At 37.4% G+C, this 23,110-nt stretch overlaps 10 protein-coding genes across 10 annotated transcripts; 4 read left to right on the forward strand and 6 right to left on the reverse strand.

The window, feature by feature from the left end:
• Window positions 1-546: 546 nt before the first annotated feature.
• Window positions 547-2,944, reverse strand: FDP41_009937 (uncharacterized protein; the record flags this gene model as incomplete). The annotated part of the gene is made up of 2 exons (XM_044713949.1): window positions 547-1,427; window positions 1,486-2,944. The coding sequence occupies 2 exons, from the start codon at window positions 2,942-2,944 to the stop codon at window positions 547-549; spliced, it is 2,340 nt and encodes a 779-aa protein (XP_044556430.1).
• Window positions 2,945-3,037: 93 nt separating this feature from the next.
• FDP41_009938 (uncharacterized protein) lies at window positions 3,038-4,864 on the forward strand (the record flags this gene model as incomplete). The annotated part of the gene is made up of 3 exons (XM_044713950.1): window positions 3,038-3,137; window positions 3,303-3,712; window positions 3,851-4,864. 3 exons carry the CDS (start codon window positions 3,038-3,040, stop codon window positions 4,862-4,864), a joined length of 1,524 nt encoding a protein of 507 aa, XP_044556431.1.
• Window positions 4,865-4,967: 103 nt separating this feature from the next.
• FDP41_009939 (uncharacterized protein) lies at window positions 4,968-8,929 on the reverse strand (the record flags this gene model as incomplete). The annotated part of the gene is made up of 2 exons (XM_044713951.1): window positions 4,968-8,281; window positions 8,485-8,929. The coding sequence occupies 2 exons, from the start codon at window positions 8,927-8,929 to the stop codon at window positions 4,968-4,970; spliced, it is 3,759 nt and encodes a 1,252-aa protein (XP_044556432.1).
• Window positions 8,930-9,315: 386 nt separating this feature from the next.
• FDP41_009940 (uncharacterized protein) lies at window positions 9,316-10,400 on the forward strand (the record flags this gene model as incomplete). Its single annotated transcript, XM_044713953.1, has 4 exons — window positions 9,316-9,470; window positions 9,715-9,980; window positions 10,042-10,131; window positions 10,228-10,400. 4 exons carry the CDS (start codon window positions 9,316-9,318, stop codon window positions 10,398-10,400), a joined length of 684 nt encoding a protein of 227 aa, XP_044556433.1.
• A 187-nt stretch (window positions 10,401-10,587) lies between these two features.
• Window positions 10,588-11,092, reverse strand: FDP41_009941 (uncharacterized protein; the record flags this gene model as incomplete). The annotated part of the gene is made up of 2 exons (XM_044713954.1): window positions 10,588-10,936; window positions 11,001-11,092. 2 exons carry the CDS (start codon window positions 11,090-11,092, stop codon window positions 10,588-10,590), a joined length of 441 nt encoding a protein of 146 aa, XP_044556434.1.
• A 530-nt stretch (window positions 11,093-11,622) lies between these two features.
• FDP41_009942 (uncharacterized protein) lies at window positions 11,623-12,546 on the reverse strand (the record flags this gene model as incomplete). Its single annotated transcript, XM_044713955.1, has 1 exon — window positions 11,623-12,546. The coding sequence occupies one exon, from the start codon at window positions 12,544-12,546 to the stop codon at window positions 11,623-11,625; it is 924 nt and encodes a 307-aa protein (XP_044556435.1).
• A 1,419-nt stretch (window positions 12,547-13,965) lies between these two features.
• Window positions 13,966-14,463, forward strand: FDP41_009943 (uncharacterized protein; the record flags this gene model as incomplete). The annotated part of the gene is made up of 1 exon (XM_044713956.1): window positions 13,966-14,463. One exon carries the CDS (start codon window positions 13,966-13,968, stop codon window positions 14,461-14,463), a length of 498 nt encoding a protein of 165 aa, XP_044556436.1.
• A 99-nt stretch (window positions 14,464-14,562) lies between these two features.
• Window positions 14,563-18,654, reverse strand: FDP41_009944 (uncharacterized protein; the record flags this gene model as incomplete). Its single annotated transcript, XM_044713957.1, has 1 exon — window positions 14,563-18,654. One exon carries the CDS (start codon window positions 18,652-18,654, stop codon window positions 14,563-14,565), a length of 4,092 nt encoding a protein of 1,363 aa, XP_044556437.1.
• Window positions 18,655-18,770: 116 nt separating this feature from the next.
• On the reverse strand, window positions 18,771-19,702 carry FDP41_009945 (uncharacterized protein; the record flags this gene model as incomplete). The annotated part of the gene is made up of 2 exons (XM_044713958.1): window positions 18,771-18,990; window positions 19,071-19,702. 2 exons carry the CDS (start codon window positions 19,700-19,702, stop codon window positions 18,771-18,773), a joined length of 852 nt encoding a protein of 283 aa, XP_044556438.1.
• An 828-nt stretch (window positions 19,703-20,530) lies between these two features.
• Window positions 20,531-22,587, forward strand: FDP41_009946 (uncharacterized protein; the record flags this gene model as incomplete). Its single annotated transcript, XM_044713959.1, has 2 exons — window positions 20,531-21,646; window positions 21,859-22,587. The coding sequence occupies 2 exons, from the start codon at window positions 20,531-20,533 to the stop codon at window positions 22,585-22,587; spliced, it is 1,845 nt and encodes a 614-aa protein (XP_044556439.1).
• Window positions 22,588-23,110: the final 523 nt, after the last annotated feature.

Genomic DNA, 23,110 nt, shown 5'->3' on the forward strand with positions numbered 1-23,110 from the left:
TTACAACATATTACTTGAAAATTATTAAAAGGAATGATTGAAGGACAGAGCTCCTATAATCACAAAGTTGATGTCTACAGTTTTGCAATATTGCAGATGAAATTCGTTATTCTTGGAAGAAAACCCATATTTTAGCAGTGATTCACATGCGTGGATTTAATGTATTGTTGCATGTTTTGAGAGGTGTGCGGCCAACAATACCATCCGAAACAGACAATGAAATGAAAGAATGGATTGCCGAGTTTATGGTCAATCAAAACAAATCCATCAACCATGTGGAAGAATTATTTGAAGTGTCAAAGCAATACCTGTCTCTCATGAAACAATGTTGGGCAGCAGATTTCAATGAAAGACCAGAATTTAGTGAAATTTGTTCGAGGTTGTCAGAAATGTCTGTGTTTAAAGGATATCAAAGCAAATAAACACCATGTCACAAATTCAAATTTAATTTATGTTTCTATTGTAGAATCCTTTGAATTGGAGTTGATTATTATTCGATCATTGAATTGTTTTCTTTAGCCATAATTATCAACCTGACAAGTCACCCTATTGAATAAAACATTCATCAGCAACTTCTGCTGAATAACTTGCATGTTCAATATCAGTCAAGTCCAATTGAACTCTTTCGTATTTTCTTCTTGTTTCTTGGTCAAAATTTGCAACGGTAACGCTGAACGGTAAAATACCATCCTCAGTTCGATAGTGTGTCGCGTTTTGTCGTTCTTCTTCCTCGTCCTCTTTGAGAGTAAATCCTGGCTCGAGAGAAAATTTCAATGGATAAGCCAGTTCATTCGTGGTGGAAGTACTTGCATTGTTTGGTGTTATTTCAGGGATTTCCCAAGCTGGTTTTGTTGGGAAGGAAATATCTGACAAACCTTCATGATAGAGACGCTCAATATTCCCTGTGTCCTTATCGGCCTCAATCATTAGTGCCAGTATACGTTTTAACTCTCTTTCATCTCCAATAATATAGTGAGTGTCATATTTCGAAGCGACATGATTTGGAGTAAAATCAATCGCCCTTTGTCTTATTTGATTCTTTTCTGTGTCGGTACACATAATTCTGCGTATGTAAAAGTTGGGTTTTTTAGATACTTTCAAGACCATTAGGGCCCAATTTCGATTTCCACTTGGTACTTTTTGGATGTGAATACCACAAATATCTTCGAAACAAATCTCCATTTTTAGACAATAACTGACTTTAAATCTATCCAACTCACTAAAAATGTGTTTTTCCAGCTTTGAATATTGAGGTGGTAATGAGGACGAGCGATTTTCACCATTTTCTATCAATAATAACTCTAGCACTTGCTCAATATCCAAGAATTTAGGTACATAGGTAAAAAATCGATAGTATAGTTTTTTCAACAATGGAGCACACTTGATTCTGCATTGTCCATCATAGAACATGTTTGGAGAGAAAGACGCTGTTTTTTTGGAACAAGTTAAAGATTGTCGGATTGTCACAAAATTTGAGCAACATACCTTTTCGTGTATATCCTTCTGCATCTTCCCATGGACCAATATGTATTCTTCTTAAATAGGCTCCCTCAGTCTTCCATCTATTGAGTTTGTAGAGAGCATTTTTATATCTTCTTTCATTGTATCTAAGATCTGCTATTTGTTGGACTTCAGGATCTGAAGGATCATCGTCTGAAAACCTCATATGTCGTCCTGATGATCCAGTGTCACTATTCGTATCTGTATTTAGGATTGTTGCGGATAACATGTGCATAGTGTCTGTATGAGAGTCCAAGTTTTGGCCATTTTCGAAATTAATGCTTTTAAGACTACCGACCGAAATACCAGACATATCTCCTGTGCTCATGACGTCTATTTCTTCGCTCCATTCAATCATACAACAAGTAAAGATTTTGAACTTTCTTTTTTGTTTGGATTGGATCACAAATTGGGCAACCCGTTTCAATTCTTCGCTACTACTCAAATCTTCTGTAATTTTAAGCTTCTCTAACTCTGCCATAACACACTGTTTCTTTACAAAGTAATTCTCAACAACCTGTTTAAGAAATTTTGAGCTTGGTTGCGCCTCGGAGTATGATTTCAAATGATCAACATTTTCCATATATAACTTTGGAGAAAGTCCTAACATTAATTGAGAAAAGAGTCGTCGTTGTGAAAACTCCCAAACATTGTAAAACAAATTAGATCCAAACTCAATTTCCAATCCATGGCGCAATCTTAATTTTTGCAGCGTTGAAATGACATGTCTATTGGTCATAAATAGATTAATAATTAGAGTGTCCTTGGGTGTCTTTTCACAAATACTATGCTTTTTAACCCAATCCTCTAGATGATACTCTGTGATGAGAGTGGAAAGTGTGGTTGTTCTGTATGGAGCCATTGATTCATATTCTTCCTCTACCTCTTCGTCGTTCTCACTGTCATATTGGTTTGCAAACACCATTGGATTGCTTTCAAGAACATTTAAATTCTCTTCTTGTTGTTTTTGTTGTAAATTGTTGTAATGACTACTACGCGAAGAGCTGATAATTTTTCGGTACTTTTTAGAGGGTGCAAATGCCGGAGGTGGTCTGTGAGAGCCATCACTATCATCATGATCCTCCGAGTCAGACAAGGAGCGAAAGGATAACTCTGTTGATGAATCATCACTTTTCTTTTCTTTTGTAAATTTTCTTTTTTGTTGGGTTAAAAGTTTTCCATCCGAAGAAGAAGTAGGCTCTCCAACAAATTGTGTTATAAAAGGATTGTGGTATCTATTCTCATTTTGCAAAAATTTCAAAACTCCTTCCTCCGATACTGATTTTTCATCCGACTTTCCATCATTCTTATCATTATTTGATTTAAAAAGATTTTCTGTTACAGTTTTTTGCTGATGAATACCATCATCATCCCCACGACGATCATCACGCTGATGGCCATTATCTTGCGGTGTTGTTGGTTTTGGTGGTTGTTGGGGCAGCATCCGTCGACAATTCGGAATTTTTTTTCTTCTCAGAGGCTCAACCGTGTGGTTGCTTGGCGCCCGAATAAAGACTTTTTCGTCCAATTAAAAAAAATGTTGGATTACTTGCTGGCGGCCAACCAAAGAAGTAAACGCTATGAAAAATTGGGTTTCATCGGAGAGGGTACTTTTGGTAGAGTGTATAAGGCAAGAGGTATGGACTATGATGATGGATTTGTTGTATTTAATGATTGTTGTTGGATGTAATATTATAATTGAAAATTTGATAATCATTGATGAAATTTTGATCAACAACAATAATTTTACTAATGATTTAAAATCCTTGTTATGAATCATGAATGGTCATTTTGCTTGGCAGATCTAATTACTAATCAAATTGTAGCAATTAAGAAAATCAAGCTTGGGGTTCTCTCATCGGACTCGATACGAGGTGCTGATGAAGGAGTCTCATTTTCTGCCATTCGTGAAGTTAAATCACTCCAAGAAATCAAACACAACAACATTTTGAATTTATTGGATGTATTTGTAAACAAGAAGAATATTAATCTTGTTTTTGAATTTTGCGGTCTTGGAGATTTGGAACAAGTTATCAAAGAAAGTAGCATAATTCTGCAAGAAAGTGACATCAAACAGTACATGAAAATGATTTTGGAAGCTGTTGATCATTGTCATAGCCATTGGGTTCTGCATCGTGACTTGAAACCATCAAATTTGTTATTATGGAAAAACGAACAAACCAACGAAGTGGAACTGAAACTAGCTGACTTTGTAGGTGTCATTTTGAATTTTAGTGGTTTTATATACAAGCTCTCGGCTTACTTCAAACATTTTCAAAAATTCAAATTTGGATTTAATCAACCATTCATTATTTCGAAATTGAATTTCACAAATTACCATATCACATAGGGTCTTGCAAAAATTTATGGATCTCCTGACAAGAGGTACTCTCCACAGTGTGTGACAAGATGGTATCGAGCTCCAGAGCTTTTATTTGGAGCAGAGCTCTATGGACCAAGTGTTGATCTTTGGAGTGTTGGCTGTATATTTGCAGAATTGATGCTTCGTGTTCCTTTATTTCCAGGTGACTCTGATATAGATCAAATTGGTAAAATATTTGCATGTTTAGGAACACCTTCAGAAGAAGAATGGCCCGGAATGTCACTTCTTCCAAACTACATTGAATTTGAACCATTCCCAAAAACAGATTTTTCAGCACTTTTCACTGCAGCTAGTAGAGATGCCATCGATTTGATAAGCAAATTATTAGTATTTGATCCTAATAAGAGAATTACAGCACAACAAGCTCTCAATCATCCGTATTTCACAAGAGGCGTTCAACCAACAGTCAAAACACATATTCCAGTTCCTAAACGAAAACATGCAGCAGACTCGTATCAGCATCTCTCAATGAATCACGACGATCAAGAGAAGAGAGATTTTGAATCTCATGCCAAAATGTATGGCGATGAATTGATGCGTCCTCCAGCTAATCCCAATATTATTGGAAAAGTGTTAAACTTTGATGATAGTCCTGCAAATACAAGTGGCCTCTCCTCTTATTCTGTGATGAGTCTTGTCGGACCAAATAGTCTAATGAGAGGAAGAGACTCCTTTGGAAGTGTGAACAACAGTAGCATGTTGTCAAATGATGAAGTGATGGGAGAAGCCACCTCAACTCCCCAAGCTCACAACAAGATTTTGATATCTCCGGCTTCCAATTTGTCAAACCTCTCGAATTCTACACAAAAACGAAGTTTTAATGAATCTGGAATTGCCACTCCTGTAGCTTTACATATCGGAGACGAAGTTGAGTCGAATGAGAAAAGAGGAGTAGGTTTGTTTGACGATGAGGAAGTTGCAGATACCGCAAATGGTGAGGGTGAAGATGAGCGTTCTGTAAGAAGAAAGCTTGACTTGTAAACCGCAAGCCCTTCCTTGATGGTCAGTTACTGAACGAACAAACAATTAAGACTAAGAGTAATTTTATACATAAATAAAGTAAATTAAAGATATATCATGTCACTTAAATAGAACCATAACCACCACTTGTGATTGGTTGACTTTCTTGTCTAGATGAATTGGTTGATCCAAATCCAGAAGTATTAACTCTATCATCATCAAATCTAGTGTAGGATGAAGAACGACCACATGTGAATACCATCTTCCAGAATTCATAGTTAGGGAACATCTCAATTCCTCTGTATCCCTTCTTGTATCTGTATCCCATACCACCACCAATGTAAGCAAGAACAGCCAAAAATATGAAAATGAGGATTAAAGAAATAACAAGAGCAGGAACGTTGACTCCGCCTTCACTGATTGGTGCATAAACAACACGTCCGTTAATAATATAGGCAGCCTTATAAGGAACAGAGAGACCATTGTTATCTTGAGCAAGCACGTTGACGAGGTACTTTTGAGATCTGTCAACCTTGAATTTAGCGGTCACTTGTTGAGTGGTGTCAGTAACAGCAACCTTGGTAACCAAGTTACCGCTAGCCTTAACACCACAAACTGTTTGCATGTTCAAAACGCTTTCATCTTGATCGTGACCAATAGGAGCAGTGTAGACAGCGTAGCTCAACAAAGTTCCAGGTGATTGCTTGGATGATGGCTTGGCAGGTTGTAGAATCAAAACTGTTTCACCGTTTGATGTGAGATCAGCTCCGTCCATCTTTGTGTTGAGTACAGATGGTCTAGCATCGTCACCTGTGGTTACATAAATTGAAGAAACACTATCACTCTTGGCATTTCCAACACCAATAAAGAACTTGTCAACAGGAGCTGCATCCACAGAAGCAACTTGGACATAATCGTGTGGATAATCAGATGAGGCTGTGGAAGTAATAGTATCTGCAGTCTGATCATTTGGTCTGAAATGTCTATGAGAAACGTAAATATTTGGAGCAGGATAAACATTGCATGACTCAACATAAACTGTGAGCTTATCTGAGGCATATCTGTTCAATGTTTCAAAGTAATTGTAGGAACCTTTAGTAACAACGAGGGATTGTGGTTGATCCTGACCGAGGAATTTTGGAGCAGAAGCAGTTGCCATGCTAACCTCATAAACTGGATAGCTTCCATCACTTCCAGCTTTGCCATAGACACCAAAGTAAATTGCTCTACCGAAGGTAATCTTGTCCTTTGGTAATGTCAATGTTCTGTCTACTGATCCTGACGAGATAAAGGTAAAGTTTTGAGGAGATGGGTTGATTGTGTAATCTTGGAGAGCATAAACATCGGTGTATCCAGAAATTTGTCTAATGTGGAAAGAATAATCTTGTTTCGAGTCGTCTGCAGTGTATGGGATCCAGAAACTGTAAATAAGTGGGCTACCATCAGTTGGAGCTTTTCCAAGAACTGGCACTCCTTCAGACATCCAAGCAACATATGGGTATGCAGTCAAGCTGATATAGAAATCAGAATCAACATTACCATAAACACCAAAGAACCAATATCCACTCTTGAAGTCAGGATTGGAGTTTTGAATGAGGAATGCATTTCCTGGCCATTCAGTGTTTTGGAAAGTGAAATGAGTGTTGTTGGCAGGAGAGTTATCGTTGGCAATGTACATTTTTGTGCTACCGGAAACAAGAGTTGCAGAAGCAACAAGTGTCTTGATATGAGAGCCAATGTATGCCTTAAATTGAGTAGTCTTTCCTTGACCAACGTGAACAAGATATGATTGACCATTCACATAGATATGTTGATAGCTTGTTCTGACATTGAGTGTATAAAGAATTGGGCGTCCGGTGATACTGTTCCATCCATGAACAGAGATGTAAATGGTTCCCTTTGGTTGTTGTTCAAGAGTCAAGAAAGCATCTCCAAAAGTCAATGCCGTTCCGTCATGGTCTTGTCTGTTTGGTTTTGGATTGGTTCTACTGTAGAAGATAGTAGCACTGGAATTTGCACTGGAAATGTGAAGAGAAATAGAAATAGTTGAAGGAGCAGCAAGTTCATACGAGTAGAAAACATAATCTCTAACTGCAACAGCTCCTGGAACAGTTTCATCATCAACAAGAGCAATAGTAGTATTGGATTGCATAGCCAAAATAGTGAAGTAGTTCACCTCACGATAACCATAAACAGAAATACGGAATCTATTCTTTCCTTTAGCTTTTGGATCATTAGCAGGAATGTGAACAGTATCTTCACCCCAAGAATCACTCATCCAAGTGTAGTTTGTCTTTGTTGGGAAATTTTCGTCATCAGTTGAAACATAAATATCGACATCTCCAATCCATGGGTTAACTGTGATTGAGACATCATTTGTGGCAAAATCAGCAGCTTCAAAGATGAAATGTCTGTAGTGATATTGAGGAACAACATTCCAGAACATGTCAACACCATCTCTCAAAATGCTTGGTACTTGGGAAGAGGAGACGGTGATGGTATAGTCAGCATTAGCAGAAGCAACAACGCCAAAGTAATAGTTGGCACTCTTGGTTGGTGCAGGGAAGATCATGTTAATCAAACCTCCATCCATTTCAGCAACACGTTCATACTTGTCTTGATTGGGTCTGGCATGGAAAGCAGAATATAATTTGACAGAACCTCTCAAAACTCTGACATTGGCAACAACACTACTATCGGTGTCTCCATGAGAATATTTGTAGTAATTAGTTTCACCAGTAAGAAGGCTTGCTCCAAAAGCAACACCATCAGAAAGGATAGTATTATGTTCCTCAGTAGTTACCAAAAGTTCAAATTTGGTATCTCTTGCATAACCATAAGCTCCAATAAACATAATTCTTCCAGCTTGGCTGTCGGCCTTCTCAATTTCAACAGCATCATTTCCAGTTGTTCTTCTGACAATATCATAACTGCTTGTTGTTGGGCAATCTCCCCATCTAATGTAAAGATCTGGATCTCCACGAGATGTCAAAGGAGAGAGACTGACCAAAATACGTTGTTGAACAAGATTTTCATAGGCAAAACAAAGCATTTCACCTGCTTCAACCAAATCAGACATTGGATGGCCCTCAACCACACGAACGGCAGGAGTAAGATGATTTCTCACGAAAATTGTGTAGTGAGTGTTGGAATAAGAGTAAACACCAATGTAGTACGAGAGGACTCCTTGAGTTGCCTCTGGGTCGTGGTTAATGTTAATCAAATCAAATCCATACAAAGCAGAGCTGTACTCGTAATTATATCTGTCTGGTTTGTCAGTCTTTGTAGAAACATAAATATCTGGATCACCATCAACAGGAGTGACTGAAATAGTGATGTTTGTTTTAGCACTTCTTTGCAAGTCATATCTAAAGTAGGTATATGTTCCTCTTTCTGTGTTGGCTTGTTGTGGCTGACCTTCTGTAAGTTGGACAATGGCTGTAATGTTGTGTGAAATCGAAATCGAGTGAGATTGTTCAATCATTGAACGAATTTCGAATATTCATCATGTGCCGTAGCAAAGAGTGTGTGATCAAGAACGAATGTTGGAAGAAGGATTTGTTGTGAAAATCATCGAACGGATCACAACAATAATTGTCAAATTAAAATAATAATCATAACACATAATTATCACTACTTACATTTAGAGCTCCACACGTTGAATACAACTTCAGCCTGTGTATAACCATAAATACCAACATAGAAAGGGTTGTTTCCGGTTGGCCATTTTGATGAATCTCCCTTGCTAATTGTTTGAACCTCGCTGAATGGGGTTTCCGATGAAAAGATACAATTGGTACAATCAGGACCATTTGGAAGACCCACAATACTCACATGGAGATCGGCATCACCACTCAATGATGTAAGCATAAAGGAAACAAAATCCGTATCATTCAAATTTGAAAACAAGGATGGATTTACGCTATAATAAACCCAACCCTTATCGGTCAATGTTGCGGGCACAGAAACACCAAGATTGGTGAATGGAATGACCGTTTGGGCCAATGTATGGGTAGCAGCTACCAAGAGCAACGTCAAGGCAACCACCATCAAGACTGATGATGATGTTTGGTACCGGCGCATCATGATGAGCAACGAAGGTTGATGATACACACGATGAAGATATTTTTTAGCTTCGAAAAATTCTTTTTCAGATTTTTTAGAGCGATATTTGAAGGAGTGATTCGAAGGAGGTCGAAGGAAAAAGGTTGATCTTTAACATGACAAAAAGAGTCCTTGAAAGCCAAATGTTGAATTCAGGAGAGTGAGAAAGAAGGATCTGGTGGGACTTCAAATGAAGTTGTTTAAAGAATTTCCCGAAATGCATGAGAGTAAGAATAGTAGTACATAATTTGGTGTCAATATAATAGTTGGCAAGAATGTTGAAATTGCATCCGCAGTGATTCGTGAATCCTTGTGGAGTTGGAAATCCTCTCTCCCAAAGAACGAAGAAATTTCAACTCACACACAAAATGCAACAACTTTGCACCAATTTCGGACTAGCTGCCAAGTTGGCCGTTCTTCCGGAAGAATTACTTTCTGCCTCGATCAAGTATCCATTCATATTTGATAAATCAATGATACCTCCTGAATTTATGGAATTGCATAAAGGAAGTACGAAAACAAGGTATGCTGAGATGGTATTGTTCCGAACAAACAGTTGATTGATCATCATTTAAAATTTCATTCCAAACGAAACATTTCAAACAATTATAATACAATTATAATTGGAACGATGCTATCTTTTGAATATCTCTGAATTAACTGATTCTTCTTTCAATGATGTTGATGCGAACGGAATAACAAATTGACTCTATGAACTGATTTCATCAAAATTTTCAAATCTTTGTGCGATTGTCATTATTGAATAGCAACTGGCTTTTACCAGGTCATATTGTCATGAGCTCATATCCAGGTGATATGTTATTGGATACAGCCCGACAGAAAATTAGAAACTTTATAGAGTTGGATAAGGTCCGAACTTTTGTTTCATTACAAGAACCAGATGAAATGAAAAGATTTCGTCCATACAGAGATCTAGTCATTGAGGAAGCTCAGAAAATGGGAATTCCAACTGATCACTTTGAGTTTTTGAATTTTCCAATTCCAGATATGGGTGTACAAACAGATGATAAGGGTAGGTTGAACCATGTTGTTGCCAACAATCGAGTTGCATCATGATGATTTTATTGAGATAGTTCATGAATTTACAAATGATCTTGTGGATCGAGTTCAAAATAAGAATCAAGTGATTCTCCTTCACTGTTTTGGTGGACACGGAAGAACAGGTAAGTCAGATTTGTTCTGAAAAACACAATTTTGCATTTTGATAATGAATATACTTTTACATCATTCTCTGAAAATCTTGTTCAATATGATGATAGGAACCATTGCATCCATTGTCATGACCAAGCTTTTCCCTCATTTGAGTGTGAATGAAGTATTGTTGAGAGTTGCTTTGGCTCATGATTCTCGTGAGGATCCAAGAGGCTTCCCTGCACCACAAACTCGATATCAAGTAGAGCAAGTGTATCGTTTTGCTAAAGAATTTAGATAGACTTGAATAGGCTTGAATGTGACATGAGAGAAATTTTGTAAAGTGAAATTGACTTCATGAGTATATACATCAAGATTGAACTTAATTTATTAAACACAGTATGTACATATACAGTTAATTGACCTTAGAGATGCCATATTATTATTCTCAAGAAAGCCATCTCTTTCAAATTTCTACGACGATCTCACTACTTTTGCTTAGATTCGCCTCTAATTCTCATAGCCAATGACATGTCTTTTGGCATGATGGTAATTCGTTTACCGTGGATAGCACACAAGTTAGTATCTTCAAAAAGAGAGACCAAATAAGCTTCGCTTGCTTCTTGTAAAGCCAACACAGCATTCGATTGGAATCTCAAGTCTGATTTGTAGTCTTGTGCAATTTCTCTGACCAATCTTTGGAATGGTAATTTTCTAATGAGCAACTCGGTACTCTTTTGATACTTTCTAATTTCTCTCAATGCCACTGTACCTGGTTTGTATCGATGGGGCTTCTTGAGACCTCCAGTGGAGGGTTGTTTAGCAGCCGATGTTTTTCTGGTTTCCATGTTAATGGGAGTGTCAAGAATTGATGTCACACTGGAAAACACTCACTACTTACTTGGCAATCTTGTTGGCAATACTTTTTCTTGGCGCCTTGCCTCCTGTTGCTCCATAGAATGACTTTCTAGCAGTTGTTTTAGTTCTAGCCATGGTTGACTGTATGGAAACGGAGTATTCTGTTTGTTTGAATGTTTAATGTTTTTTTTGTTTTTGGTTATTCTTGTTGATGAATTTCGAAATTATTCGTAATTAAAGCTTTCACTCGAGAGGACAACCTGAAATTTGTTCGCTTAATATTTGGCATTGTCTTGTAAAGCAACGAATTTTTTTTGGGAGAAGTGCCAACGACCAATCAAAAACGTAAGATACAGCTCTGAATCACGACTTTACAATAAAAGAATTGCCTCAAATTCAGTGTCATCGCACACCAGTGTTCATTTTCGTAATGAATCTTGAGATGTGATGATTTCGAAAATGTCAATTTAGGAGATTGATAACTTTGCTGTTGTTCGTTGGTGTGAACCTCTAGCAAACCACAAATCCATCGATCGCAAACGTTCTTGCGCAGTGTGTGACAAGCATTTCCTCATGGTTCATCAACCTTAAGGTATCTAGCTCACTTTCTCTTTCCATGTACCTTTCAATAACTAGTTCCCTAACAATGATAACTCAAAACGTCTCTATTCAAGCTGCATGTAAGGAGACTTTAGGGATTTAGAAGAGTAAAAAGGAGCATGTTGCATGGAGTGTTGTGAAACATCATCTGTTGATTCTGTCGTTGTTGTCATATTGAGAAGATTTATGCCTGACTTTCTCGACTTGTTATTGAACATTCTAATCAGGCGATCTTCTCTTTCATTTGTAATTTTCTGCATGTCAATATAAACTCCATTTCTATCATCTTTAACAATATTCAATTCAATTCCAATTTTTAAAAAATCATCTCTATGGGAATCTATAAATTGATGTAATCGTTGCATTCGTGTCACAAGATGATGTAAATACTTGATAAACAAAATAAGTCCAATAATGAAAGCAATAATCAGAGAAAGAGTAATTGCAGGTACACAAGTTGTCCAATACGGCCTTGTTTTATCACTCGTTTGATTCAGTAAAATTCCAAATCCAACTCCTAAATTAATAATCAAAGCGATCAATGAAAGGCTCAACCAAATTCCAACAATAATCATTTTCACTTTCCAACTCAATCTCATAAAATAGATATCCGTGAGAGCTCCTATAAATTTAGAATAATCTTTTTTGGTAACTTTGGTCTCCGATAATAAATGTGAGGGATAGCTCGGATTGAAACCATTTCCTCCCAATGATGACAAGTATGTAATTTCAATTTTATGATATAAATGTAAAGAATCATCGGAATGAAATTGTCTGGAATGTCGAGTCGTGAAAGGATCTTGACTGTAGTCAATTATGGAAATTCTCGGAATTGTTGTTGCAACAGAGGCCATCCGAAGGCTCAATTGGCCAGAAGAAGAAGAAGAAGGATCCTCTTTCGTGGTAGTGGTAGTGGTTTCTTGAGAATGAAACAACAAGAAGGGATTTGTTTCTTTTTCTTTCTCAAAAGGTAAAGATATATTCATCATGAGGAGGTAAGATGATGAGAAATTGGGTTGATGATTCTCTAATGAGAGAGGGTGATGAGAAAGGACTGCTGTTTCCGATCCTAGTGATTCTTGAATTTGATAGAGAATTCGAAACGTCTTTTTTTTGAATTATTGACCGTTTCATTTTGATTGTTGTGAGACAATTGACAGGCCCAAAAAGTCACTTGTCGACATGTTTGAGGCCTAAGAAAACCGCACATGATAAGTACTCACAAATGAAGAAAGATGATGAAAAAGTATTCATTCTATCCTGAGTGACGCCAACCAGCAACCAAATCCTAATCGTGTCATTGGAGGAGTAAAAACAAATTTAACAAGAACATACAATACTCAAATTGAAACACTTCAACACGTACAAGATACGTTGCAGCAAACCCAAAAATCCGAGTCCAGTAAACAATAAAAGATGCCAAAACAGATTCTTTGAGGCTTAATAACCAAGAATGAATATTTGGAATAATAAAGTAACGCAATTTATTACATGGTCATTTCCAACATTCAGAACTATGATGCTTCAATGAAAGGCTCACGATTCTGCCTGGCCCTCCCTTGAATCAACGTTTAAAGTTGAAAAAAGGTTTTGATTCTGGTTCTTTCATATCGACCTTTCGTTTTGTTGTTGGTTTGATGACTTGATTCACAAACCCTATCTTTGTTAAAAAATAGTGACGTCGATAAACTGCTCAATATTTTCTCGTCCTTGAATCTGGTTACTCTTACTGCTGTTTACGTCATCATCGTCGTCAATAGCTCCATGTAAGATAGGAAGCGACAGAGAGAACCAGGAACAAAAAAGGCTACAGCACTGCAGGTTCCCAAGTTGTCTCCAACCTCAGTACTGATGCAGCTCGACGACGCTTAACTTCTCAAATCGGACGGGATGAGGTGCATTCATCGTGATATGGCCGTAGCCATTCACTTTCTTAAATTTCTTCTTTTCATAAGGCCATCCATGTACTTTATCACAAAAAACACTGAAGAATTGCCATCGGGAGTATGAACTGAGGAAACTAACTACATGAGGGACCGAGCGATCACCATCTCATCCTTGCTGGTCTCCATCTTTAAGCGGAAACACAGAACCCTGGATTTGCAGGCCCGGAACGATTTCAAATCATAAACAAAGAATTGAGGTCTCTTCTGCCTTTTTCGACACAAATTCATTCGTATCGACTTTGAGCAATACTGGACCTGAACGGAAAATAGCGAGCGAGACCACAAGCAACTGTTTTCGCTCAAAAAAAAATAACGCCGTTGCTCATCTCGTTTTGGGTATTCGGTTACAGTTACATCATCAGACGCATCATCATCGGGATTTAAAAATATTTTTTGATAATTTTCATCATCAATCGTTCAATTATTTGAATTTTGCAAGTCTAGTAATTATTCAAGGAAATCATGGATTTAATGTTATTGTTGATTATTGGTGCCTTTGTTGGAGCTGCCTTTTTTATCTATCGAATGTATACGAGCCAGAAAACCACTAAAAAAGCATCGGGTGAAGAGTATGACACATCATCATCGTCCGACTCAGATAGTGAACCTGAAGAAGAAATTGTGCAAAGAGAATTTACTTTGGAAGAACTTAGTAAATATGACGGAATTAATAACCCAGAGAAGAAAATTTATGTCAGTGTTTGCGGAAAGATATTTGATGTCACTGGTGCTGGTTTCTATGGACCTAATGAAACCTATGATATGTTTGCTGGACACGAAAGCTCTGTGGCATTGGCGAAAAATGAACTTAAACCATCGCTTTTGGATGATATGGACCTCTCCAAATTGAATACCTTCGAAAGAGATCAATTGAACTCGATGTTTTCTCACTTTGAATTCAAGTACCGAGTTGTTGGATGGTTGAAGGAGTTTGAAGAAGCTAACAAGAAGGATAAATAATTGGTGTACATAACATGTTATAAATTATTATTATTCAAAAGTATTTTGACTTTAGTCACATTCATGCTACAAGTTTAATGGTTTAGTAAGCTAATGCAATTACTTTTGATCGGTTGGGAATAAGAACAAAGAAGCAGCAAAGATAATGTCACGACGAATCTTTCTTGATGATTCTTCCATCTTTTGATAGAGATTAATGTCACCAATAATACGAGCAGCATTTCTAACATCTCTTAAGGCTTGGTCAAGTTGAGAAATCGTCCTAACAATGGTTCCTTCGGGTATTGATGTCAAGGCACAAATATCTTTAAACTCTTGACCCATAGCCCATTCATAAGCAACCTCCATCATGGAGAAATTGAGAGTCTTGGAGAGATAATCTGTTGGACTTGTGTCCAATCCATTTTCCATTTGAAGTTGACCCAAACTGAGTGCCAAGTTGGAGACCTTATCTTTCAATTCTTGAAGTCGTTTCGTTAAAGTGGGTTCTTCTGTCTCTCCTCTCGATTGGCAAACAAGGCATGACATGACAGCAACAGCTTCTTCACATGACATGGTAGTAAAGAAGTTTTCGAATATCATTTCAGTCACCAACAATTCATCGCAAGAATTTAACTCACAAGCAACTCTTCCTTTCAACTGAACTGTTTCATCGGCATCAACATATTTCAGTATTTTAAGAACCTTGATTCTCTTTCTCACTTCTGGCATTAATTCCAAGTTCTCATCAGAAAGTGCAAATCTCAACTTGTCAAGACCTTGTTTAATCTTGTACTGTTTGTCTGTCTTGTCAAAGTGTTCAGCAAGCTTTGGACAAATATTGCACTTATTTTCTTGTAATTTTGTAATTAATTGTTGTCTCTTTGAGAGCGCTTCAGAAAAGTCAAGTGATGTTAATTTGAGTTCTTTGATTGCATTGATGGGTGTTGGAGGGTTTTCTTTCCAAAGATTAATTAATTGATTTGCAGCTGCTCTCATCTCTGATGTTTCTTTTGAAGTTCCATTGTTAATCAATTCATCAATGGCAAGTGAGAGATTGAGTTTTTCATTACAAATAGTTAAAATATCCCAATAAGGTGCAATAATGATGGTAGAAATTTCTCCACTCTGAGGCAATAAAATTGGAGAAAATTCTGCAAGCCCAGTTTGTGTTGGTATTGGAATAATTTGCTTTCTCTTTTCAAATGATGGATTCAGTCGAACACCTAAAATTGAATAATACTTTTCGTCACGATTTGTACTCAAAGTCGACGATTCTTGTCGTAAGATGACACCCAAAGTATATCCAAGTCGATATCTCACAACGACTACTCTTCCAAAGGTTGTCAATGCATTAATCTTTGGACTGATCATAATTTCAGTAGTGATTTTTTGATTCACATCTTCGAGCTCTCGAGCCAATGCATAGAATTGATCAATGGCAGGCTCTCCGTTAATACAATCAATTTTTTCAATCTCTGCTAATTTTTCCTTACTCTTCAATAAGAGTTCCTTATTGGGAACAATTCTCAACGTCTTACTTTCAGAGAAACTTCTCTTAATCATGTCTTGAATCTTAAAGTCCTCAACTCTCATCAAATTGAGAATCATATTGTAACTCAGTTTGAACTTGCTCTCAAGTTGAGTTGCTTTTCCAAGAATAAGTCGTTGAAGAAGAGGTTCCTCAGGAATTTCTGAAGCACAATTGATAATGACATTTCCGACGGTGTCGAGACCTCTACGACCAGCTCTTCCACTCATTTGAATGTATTCACCTGGAAGTAAATCTCTCTTGTCCTTTCCGTCGAATTTCCACAAAGTATTGAAGACGACTGTTTTTGTGGGAGTGTTCACACCCATTGCAAATGTTTCTGTGGCGAAGAGAATTTTGATGAGACCCTTCGAGAAGAGAATTTCAACAATTTCTTTCACAATTGGTAACAAACCACTGTGGTGAATACCTATACCACGTTTCAATAGCTCTGAAATTCTAATAATTTGTGGCAACTCCTTGTCTGTACCTTTTAATCGAGAGATGGATTGAGAGATGAACTTGTGAATTTCATTCTTTTCACCAGGTTCATTGAGATCTGTATTTTGGAGACTGACAGCAATTTCCTCACATTGCTTTCTGCTGAAAACAAAAGTTACAGCTGGTAATAAACTCTTTTTGTTGAGTGTTTCAATAAGCTTTGCGTATGGAGTTTTCTTAAAGCCTCCCTTGTTCTTACTCTTTTCTTCCTTTTCTTCTTGTGCAGTGAGAGCGCTTCTATAACCTGCACTGAGAAATTTTGAGGTGGAATCCACAATTTTGTAAATATTTCCATTGTAATAGAGATGATGTTCAAGAGGAACAGGTCTTTTCAATGTTTGAATGACATGGATTGGCTTCTTTTTAGTTCGACCAACCCAATCAGCAAATTCATAGGTATTTGGAATGGTAGCAGAAAGTAAAATGAGATTGATATGCTTGGGAAGCATAATGATCACTTCCTCCCACACTACACCTCGTTCAGGATCGTTCACATAATGGACTTCGTCGAAAATAACAAATTCTACGTCTCTAATTAAATCAGCTCCTTTGTAGAGCATGGAGCGTAAAATTTCTGTTGTCATAATTAAGCAAGTGGCTGTAGGATTAATTTGAACGTCACCTGTCAAAATACCAACATCACCAAATGTTTTCTTGAATTCACGGAACTTTTGATTGGAAAGTGTCTTGATTGGACTTGTATAAATAACTCGTGTTAAATGTTTCTGAGCTAATGCAATGGCATATTCTGCTACCACTGTCTTACCAGCTGAAGTGTGAGCTGAAACAAACACACTTTCATTATTTTCCAAGTGATAAATGGCTTCCTTTTGAAAAATGTCTAAATCGAAAGGATATTGAATGGCCATTTCTGGAACCATCTGTTTAAAGTTGCTAACATCAATTCTAGTCATGATGGCATATTCATTGTCTTTTTGCTTTTTTCCCTGTTTTCTAATGAATGAGCTGAAGAGAACATCTTCATCAGCTTCTAAAAGATCATCAATGGTATCTTTTGCCTTTTTTTGAGAGGGGACAATGATCTTATTACCATCTTGTTTTGATTCCATATCCTGTTGTGGAGGTAGGGAGACTGGTTGTTGTTGTGATGTTGTTTCTTCAGAAACCTGTCCACTTTCCTCAGTGCTGCCAAAGACATCCTCACTCAATGTTGATGAAAAAATGTCTGTGAAATTTACAAGCTCTTGCTTTTTAGATTTCATTTCCTGTCTTCTTCTTAATTCTCTCTGCTGTTCTACCGACATGAATACTTCTCCTTCATTTGAAAGATCATAATTTGAAATGTCTTGTTTATAGGCGTCGAGAAGGCCTTGTTGGTTTTTACCGATAGTCATCGCCTCAATGTCCAATCGCTCGTCAGCATTATGATTTTCTTTTTGTTTTGTAACAGTCTGTTTGGCTGATTGGAAAAGACCATGCTTGAAACCAGGAGGACATGATTCAATTCCATAAATAGCCTCCATGTTATTTTCACTTTGCAACTTGAGTAATTCTAATTCTTCTTGAATGGATCGTTCAAAAATGTTTGAATGAGGTTTTTCTTGAGCATTGTCAACGGCTGCATCTCTGGAAAGAGCCAATTCAATGCCCTTCTCTTCTTCTCTATCAATACCACCAAACTCAAATGGCACATTGTGACTATTTCCTCTAACAAAGTCTTTACTTGCAGCTGGTTGTCTCAACAAGGATGTAGAGGTTTTTGAAGTATCGTTGACTTGTGGCATGTACACTTCTTTACATTCTTTGATTTTTCCTGTGAAAGGATCTTTAAATGTCTCGATCACATATTTTGGCTTTGAGACTGCAAAAGAGTACAATTCGTTCGGTTTAAATAATCTTGGGAAAATTCTATAATCTTCCTTGTCGTTCTCCAGCTTGGGTGTTAGATAATTTTCCTTCATAAAATTCGATGGTGATGGATTTGGTGAGAAGGGAATATGAGTGGACGAAAAGGCTTCCTTGCCTTGTTGTTCCGCTTTCGCAAAATAGACTTCGGGATGATGTTGAAATCCAACATTAAATAAAGTTACATCACCCACAATTCCTGTTCCTTTGATCTGGAACGGAATTTCGCGAGTGGTGTGTTTCGGATGTTCATACACTGTTTGGTCAATCTCACGAAGCAATTCGTCAATAGACGAAGCATCAACTTTTAACATTTTTTTTAAATATTTTTTGTTTTGCAAGAGATCCTCATTCGATTTAATCCTTAATTTGTTGTTTTTTCAATCACATTCATCCTGAATATGACGTATATCCAAATAAACATGTTCCATCACATAATCTTTTTCTGTCCATTCTCACCATTGGTCAATAAATACTTTGCCTCTGGTAACACTCGATTCTTTGAAATGCAGTCTTTCAGCCATTGAGGGGTGACATACTTGACATGAGTATTGGTAATGTGCTTCTTTTTTTCCATTCGTTCAACCTTACTATTCGGAAGATTCGAAGCAATCACATGTGTGAGGTTTCTTTTTCGTGAGGGGTTTGGTCTGTCATGATTAATCACAACCATTGAAAGCGATTTTGTCAATAATTAAACATCTTGTTGTGAACACTCTGAAAAACTTACAACACGATTGCTCCATGAATAGTTGCCAGCTTGGTCAAATGATACTGGGAATGTATTCCTTCTCCTCGAATGCTATTGAAAAAGAAGACCAAGCCTTTGAATAATTGAGCATTGATGACCACTGTTGGTTCATGTTGGTGGTTCTCCTCATTATTATTGTGTGTGTTTGCAATGTTCTCTTTCGGAGCTTGAGTGATTGAAGTAGTCTTGTTTTCCTTCTGCTGGATGTGAGTATTATTCGTATTATTATGATTGGACACTTGTTGATGCATCATAACGACTCGCCCATATATTTCAGTATTCGTTTTGTTCATTGCCTGATGTTGAGCAATTAATTTACGAGTTCTTGTTTGCCAATAACCTTCTTCAGAATGTGATTCCTCACCAGTCTTGCTTTCAATTTGTCGTGATGAAGTATCATTAATTGTCGTTGTTAAAGATGATGATGATGATTTCGAGGTGGTGGGATAGGGCCATTTCGCCAGCTCGGAAGCATAATGTCTGCTTCTTCTTCTTTCCCTTAAGATCTTTCCTGAATGAAAAAGCTTGGGAGGATTTGTATGATATTCTTCATCGTTGCTGTTGCCAGTGGTGATGTTGGTGTTGTTGTTGTTGTTGGGGAGAGAGGACATTCATGGATTTTCTTTGTGAAGAGAAAGTGTGGAAGACTCTTCGAGCAACCTCTCGAACAAAAGAATGAAGAATTCTCTCCAAACACTCTCATCACCTAAGCGGAAGGTTGTTCTTCATCATTACAAAGCTTCTCAAATCACCTTAGCTTCTCATGTTGAATGCAGAACAAAAAAATCATTCAATCCTATATTAGTACAAGTTTATCTAATTCATTCTTGTCAAGGCTTGTCAAGGACCATTTTCCGAATTCGCGAACGTACGCCCATTTAAAAAAAACAGTCAACAACAAGATTAAAGAGCTTGTACATTCAAATAACCACATCTGATCGCTCTCATTTCACGTTGTGGTGATTACGTGAATCATTTAACAACAACAAGTCTTTTGCAAAGATTATTGCTCTCATTACAATCTCTAATTTTGAAGAATCTCTTTTCAAGTGTTTCTTCTCTCTCTTTCATCAACAATCATTTTTCACACACTTCCAGAGACACACAATATTCAACCACCTTTCGAAATCTTTGATTTCAAAAAACATTGCGGATAGTAACAAGCAGCATCCAGCGATAGCTTCTTCTCATTGTTTCCAATTCAATAGTAAAATACTCATCTCACACCGACGTCGGCTGTCCTCCTCTCCAATATTAAAAATCCATTCTCACCTTTCTTTGAAGAAGAAGAAAATAAGAAAAACTTTTTTCAGCTGGCAAGCTTGCCTTGGGTTTTCATTGTTGTTTCTCTCTGAGTTACTACCGGTAGTGGCTGTTACATCATAGAGCTTCTTTCCAACATTCCTTTTTATGGACACTCACTAATATTTATATAACAAATGACTAGCCTTCCTCATCTTCAACAATTTCTTTCTGCATCAGCTCCAATAGGCTCCTCCTCTTCTCCAATTATGATGGCTCACAATCCGCATCGAATACGAGGAGTAGGTATTGAATTTGATACAGAGTTCAATATCGGAAGTATGGAAGAGGATCATCATCATCACCACTCAGAAGAGGTTGACCCCTTCCAACAACCAGAAGTAGATTCAACCTCTTGTTCATATGACTCTTCCTCATGCTCTTCCTTTTCTTCCTCTTCCTTGTATCCTTCTTCTGCTTCCATGGCCATGATGCATCAACACGGAGTCAATGTTCAAAGCTATCGACACTTTCATGGTACGAGAGGAAGTCGATTCCATTCCTCCTTTGATTCTGTGCTCTCGGATCAACAACATGACTTTTCAGATTCTCCTTCTACTGCTGGTGGTGCGTTATTCCTTATGGATGGTGACCTGGGTCAACCTGCACACGATGATCAACACAATTACAGAGAGGAGTGGATAACTACCACTTTCGAGGAAGGGACTGCAACGACCAATTCTTCCCGTCCTTCGAATTCATCATCTTCTGCACAGAATCAGAACAGAATCAGAGTAGCAGTACAGCCCATCATGAAACACCACAGTACCAATCTTGGAGCCTCCAAGAAGAAAGTTTCCTATTCTCTGAATGATTTTGAAGAAGAGAAACCAAGTGGATTGTCTGAATTGGAACAATTGTTTGCATCTCGAAAGGCTTTCAATTCTCTCTCGAAAAAGTACTCCACTGATAATTTAATCAAAGAACAACAACACAGAAAGATGAACAAGAATAAGACTAACATTAGTAGTGGACAACTCAGTAGTAGCAGTTCTGCTATCAATGGTAGACAGGGTTTGAATTCTCCCTTGCTGAGTACGGGATCTGTGTCCTCTTCATCGTTATTGGAGCCATCTTCTTCTCTGATTCGAGTATCAAGGTCAACTCCTGAGCTCTACGGTGATACATGCATTGATTCTTTTCAAGACATTAAGAAAATTATACAAGCTTATTATGAATATGAAACATTCATGGAAACAACCGATGGACGAGAAGAATTGAGGCAATATCTAACGAAAAGACATAACGAAGAGGTAAGTAGTGATTAATGGTTTAACAATATGCTTCAATGACTCGTTTCTTGTATCATGTTCATGATAATATAATAATACTATTGTGTTCGCTCTCTGTCTGTTGGTCCACAATGTAATGCATTTGTATTTTGATCTATTCCCTTTTATTGATCACCACTCTTGGATTTCAATGGCACATCCTTCACTCTTGCATTGATTCAACCTCACTTTAGCTACTGCTCATGTTGGAAACACGTATCGCGTTCCTAAGTTTTTACGACTCTGATTATTATAATGATAGGAGAGGTCTGTTAAAAGTGAAAGAATTTCAAATGATTTATAGCCAATTCATTGATACTGACTCTCAATTCTGTATGAATATTGACTCGGCCATTCGAAACAAATTTGTCAAACTAAATCCACGCGTGGCACAAGTTACTAACGAAGATGAAGCTATGGCTATTGCCAATGATATTGACGATTGTTTGGATGTTCTACACTTTTCTGTAACTCTTCAAATGAAGACTGAAATATTTTCTCAATTCAAGAAAACGGAAGAGTTCCAAACTTTCATTCTCTCCAAAATTATTGAGCTACAAGGAAAGAAAACATGGGACGATTTGGAGAGACAATCAAGCCCGTTACTGGGATCTTCTCCACAAAAGCCTTCATCGGGAGGTGGATTCTTCTCACTATTCAAAAAGAACAAACAGCCACAAAATAGTATCATCAAACGATTTGAAGAAAAATCAATTGAGGAATTTCTTATTGAAAATGAGCTGTCGGAATACTGTAGCCAATTCAAAAAGAAGAAACTCAATAACATGATTCAAATTCAAGATTTTACTTGCGAAGATTATTTAAAAGTTGGTGTTGTTAAGGGATCTCACCAGGCACGATTGGTGCGACTGGTTGGGCAGTATTTCAGAAGTTATTGTAAACTTGGGTCCTCATTATCGTAAACGACAATGTCACGTCAGATATTCGAACGGTTTATATTGCCGCATAATAATAATAATTGAATAATTTCGGCATTCCTTTTCTACCCTTCAACCCTAGCGTGATATTTCACATAGTTTTCACAATGTAAATTAATAAACCCTCCACAAACAATGCCAAGTTTGCATCTATGCATGTCATTCTTTTCATCAGCAAAGATGCGCTTTTATATCACGATTTCAAATTCCGTTCTGACATTCATTGAATTTTGCCGTCCTTTCAGAAGGTCCTTCCAAACTCATCATAATCGCTTAGTTCAGCGCATTTGACGTATTCTGAAACAGGGTTCCATCAACACTGTTTGTTTTCCTCTTTCCGCTTGTTGTTGGACAAACTTTAAGCGCCAGTTCTATAGCACGCCTCACATCTTCCATATAAGTGTTTTAACAGCGAAAGGGGTTTAACAAATTTAAAATTCGGCGTGGATACTGAATTGAGCGAGAGAAGCCTTACACAAAAACACACCCTATTCCATAATAATGCGAA

Source organism: Naegleria fowleri (assembly GCF_008403515.1).
Source record: "Naegleria fowleri strain ATCC 30894 chromosome Unknown tig74, whole genome shotgun sequence".
In the NCBI taxonomy this organism is placed as follows: Eukaryota; Heterolobosea; class Eutetramitea; order Acrasida; family Naegleriidae; genus Naegleria; species Naegleria fowleri.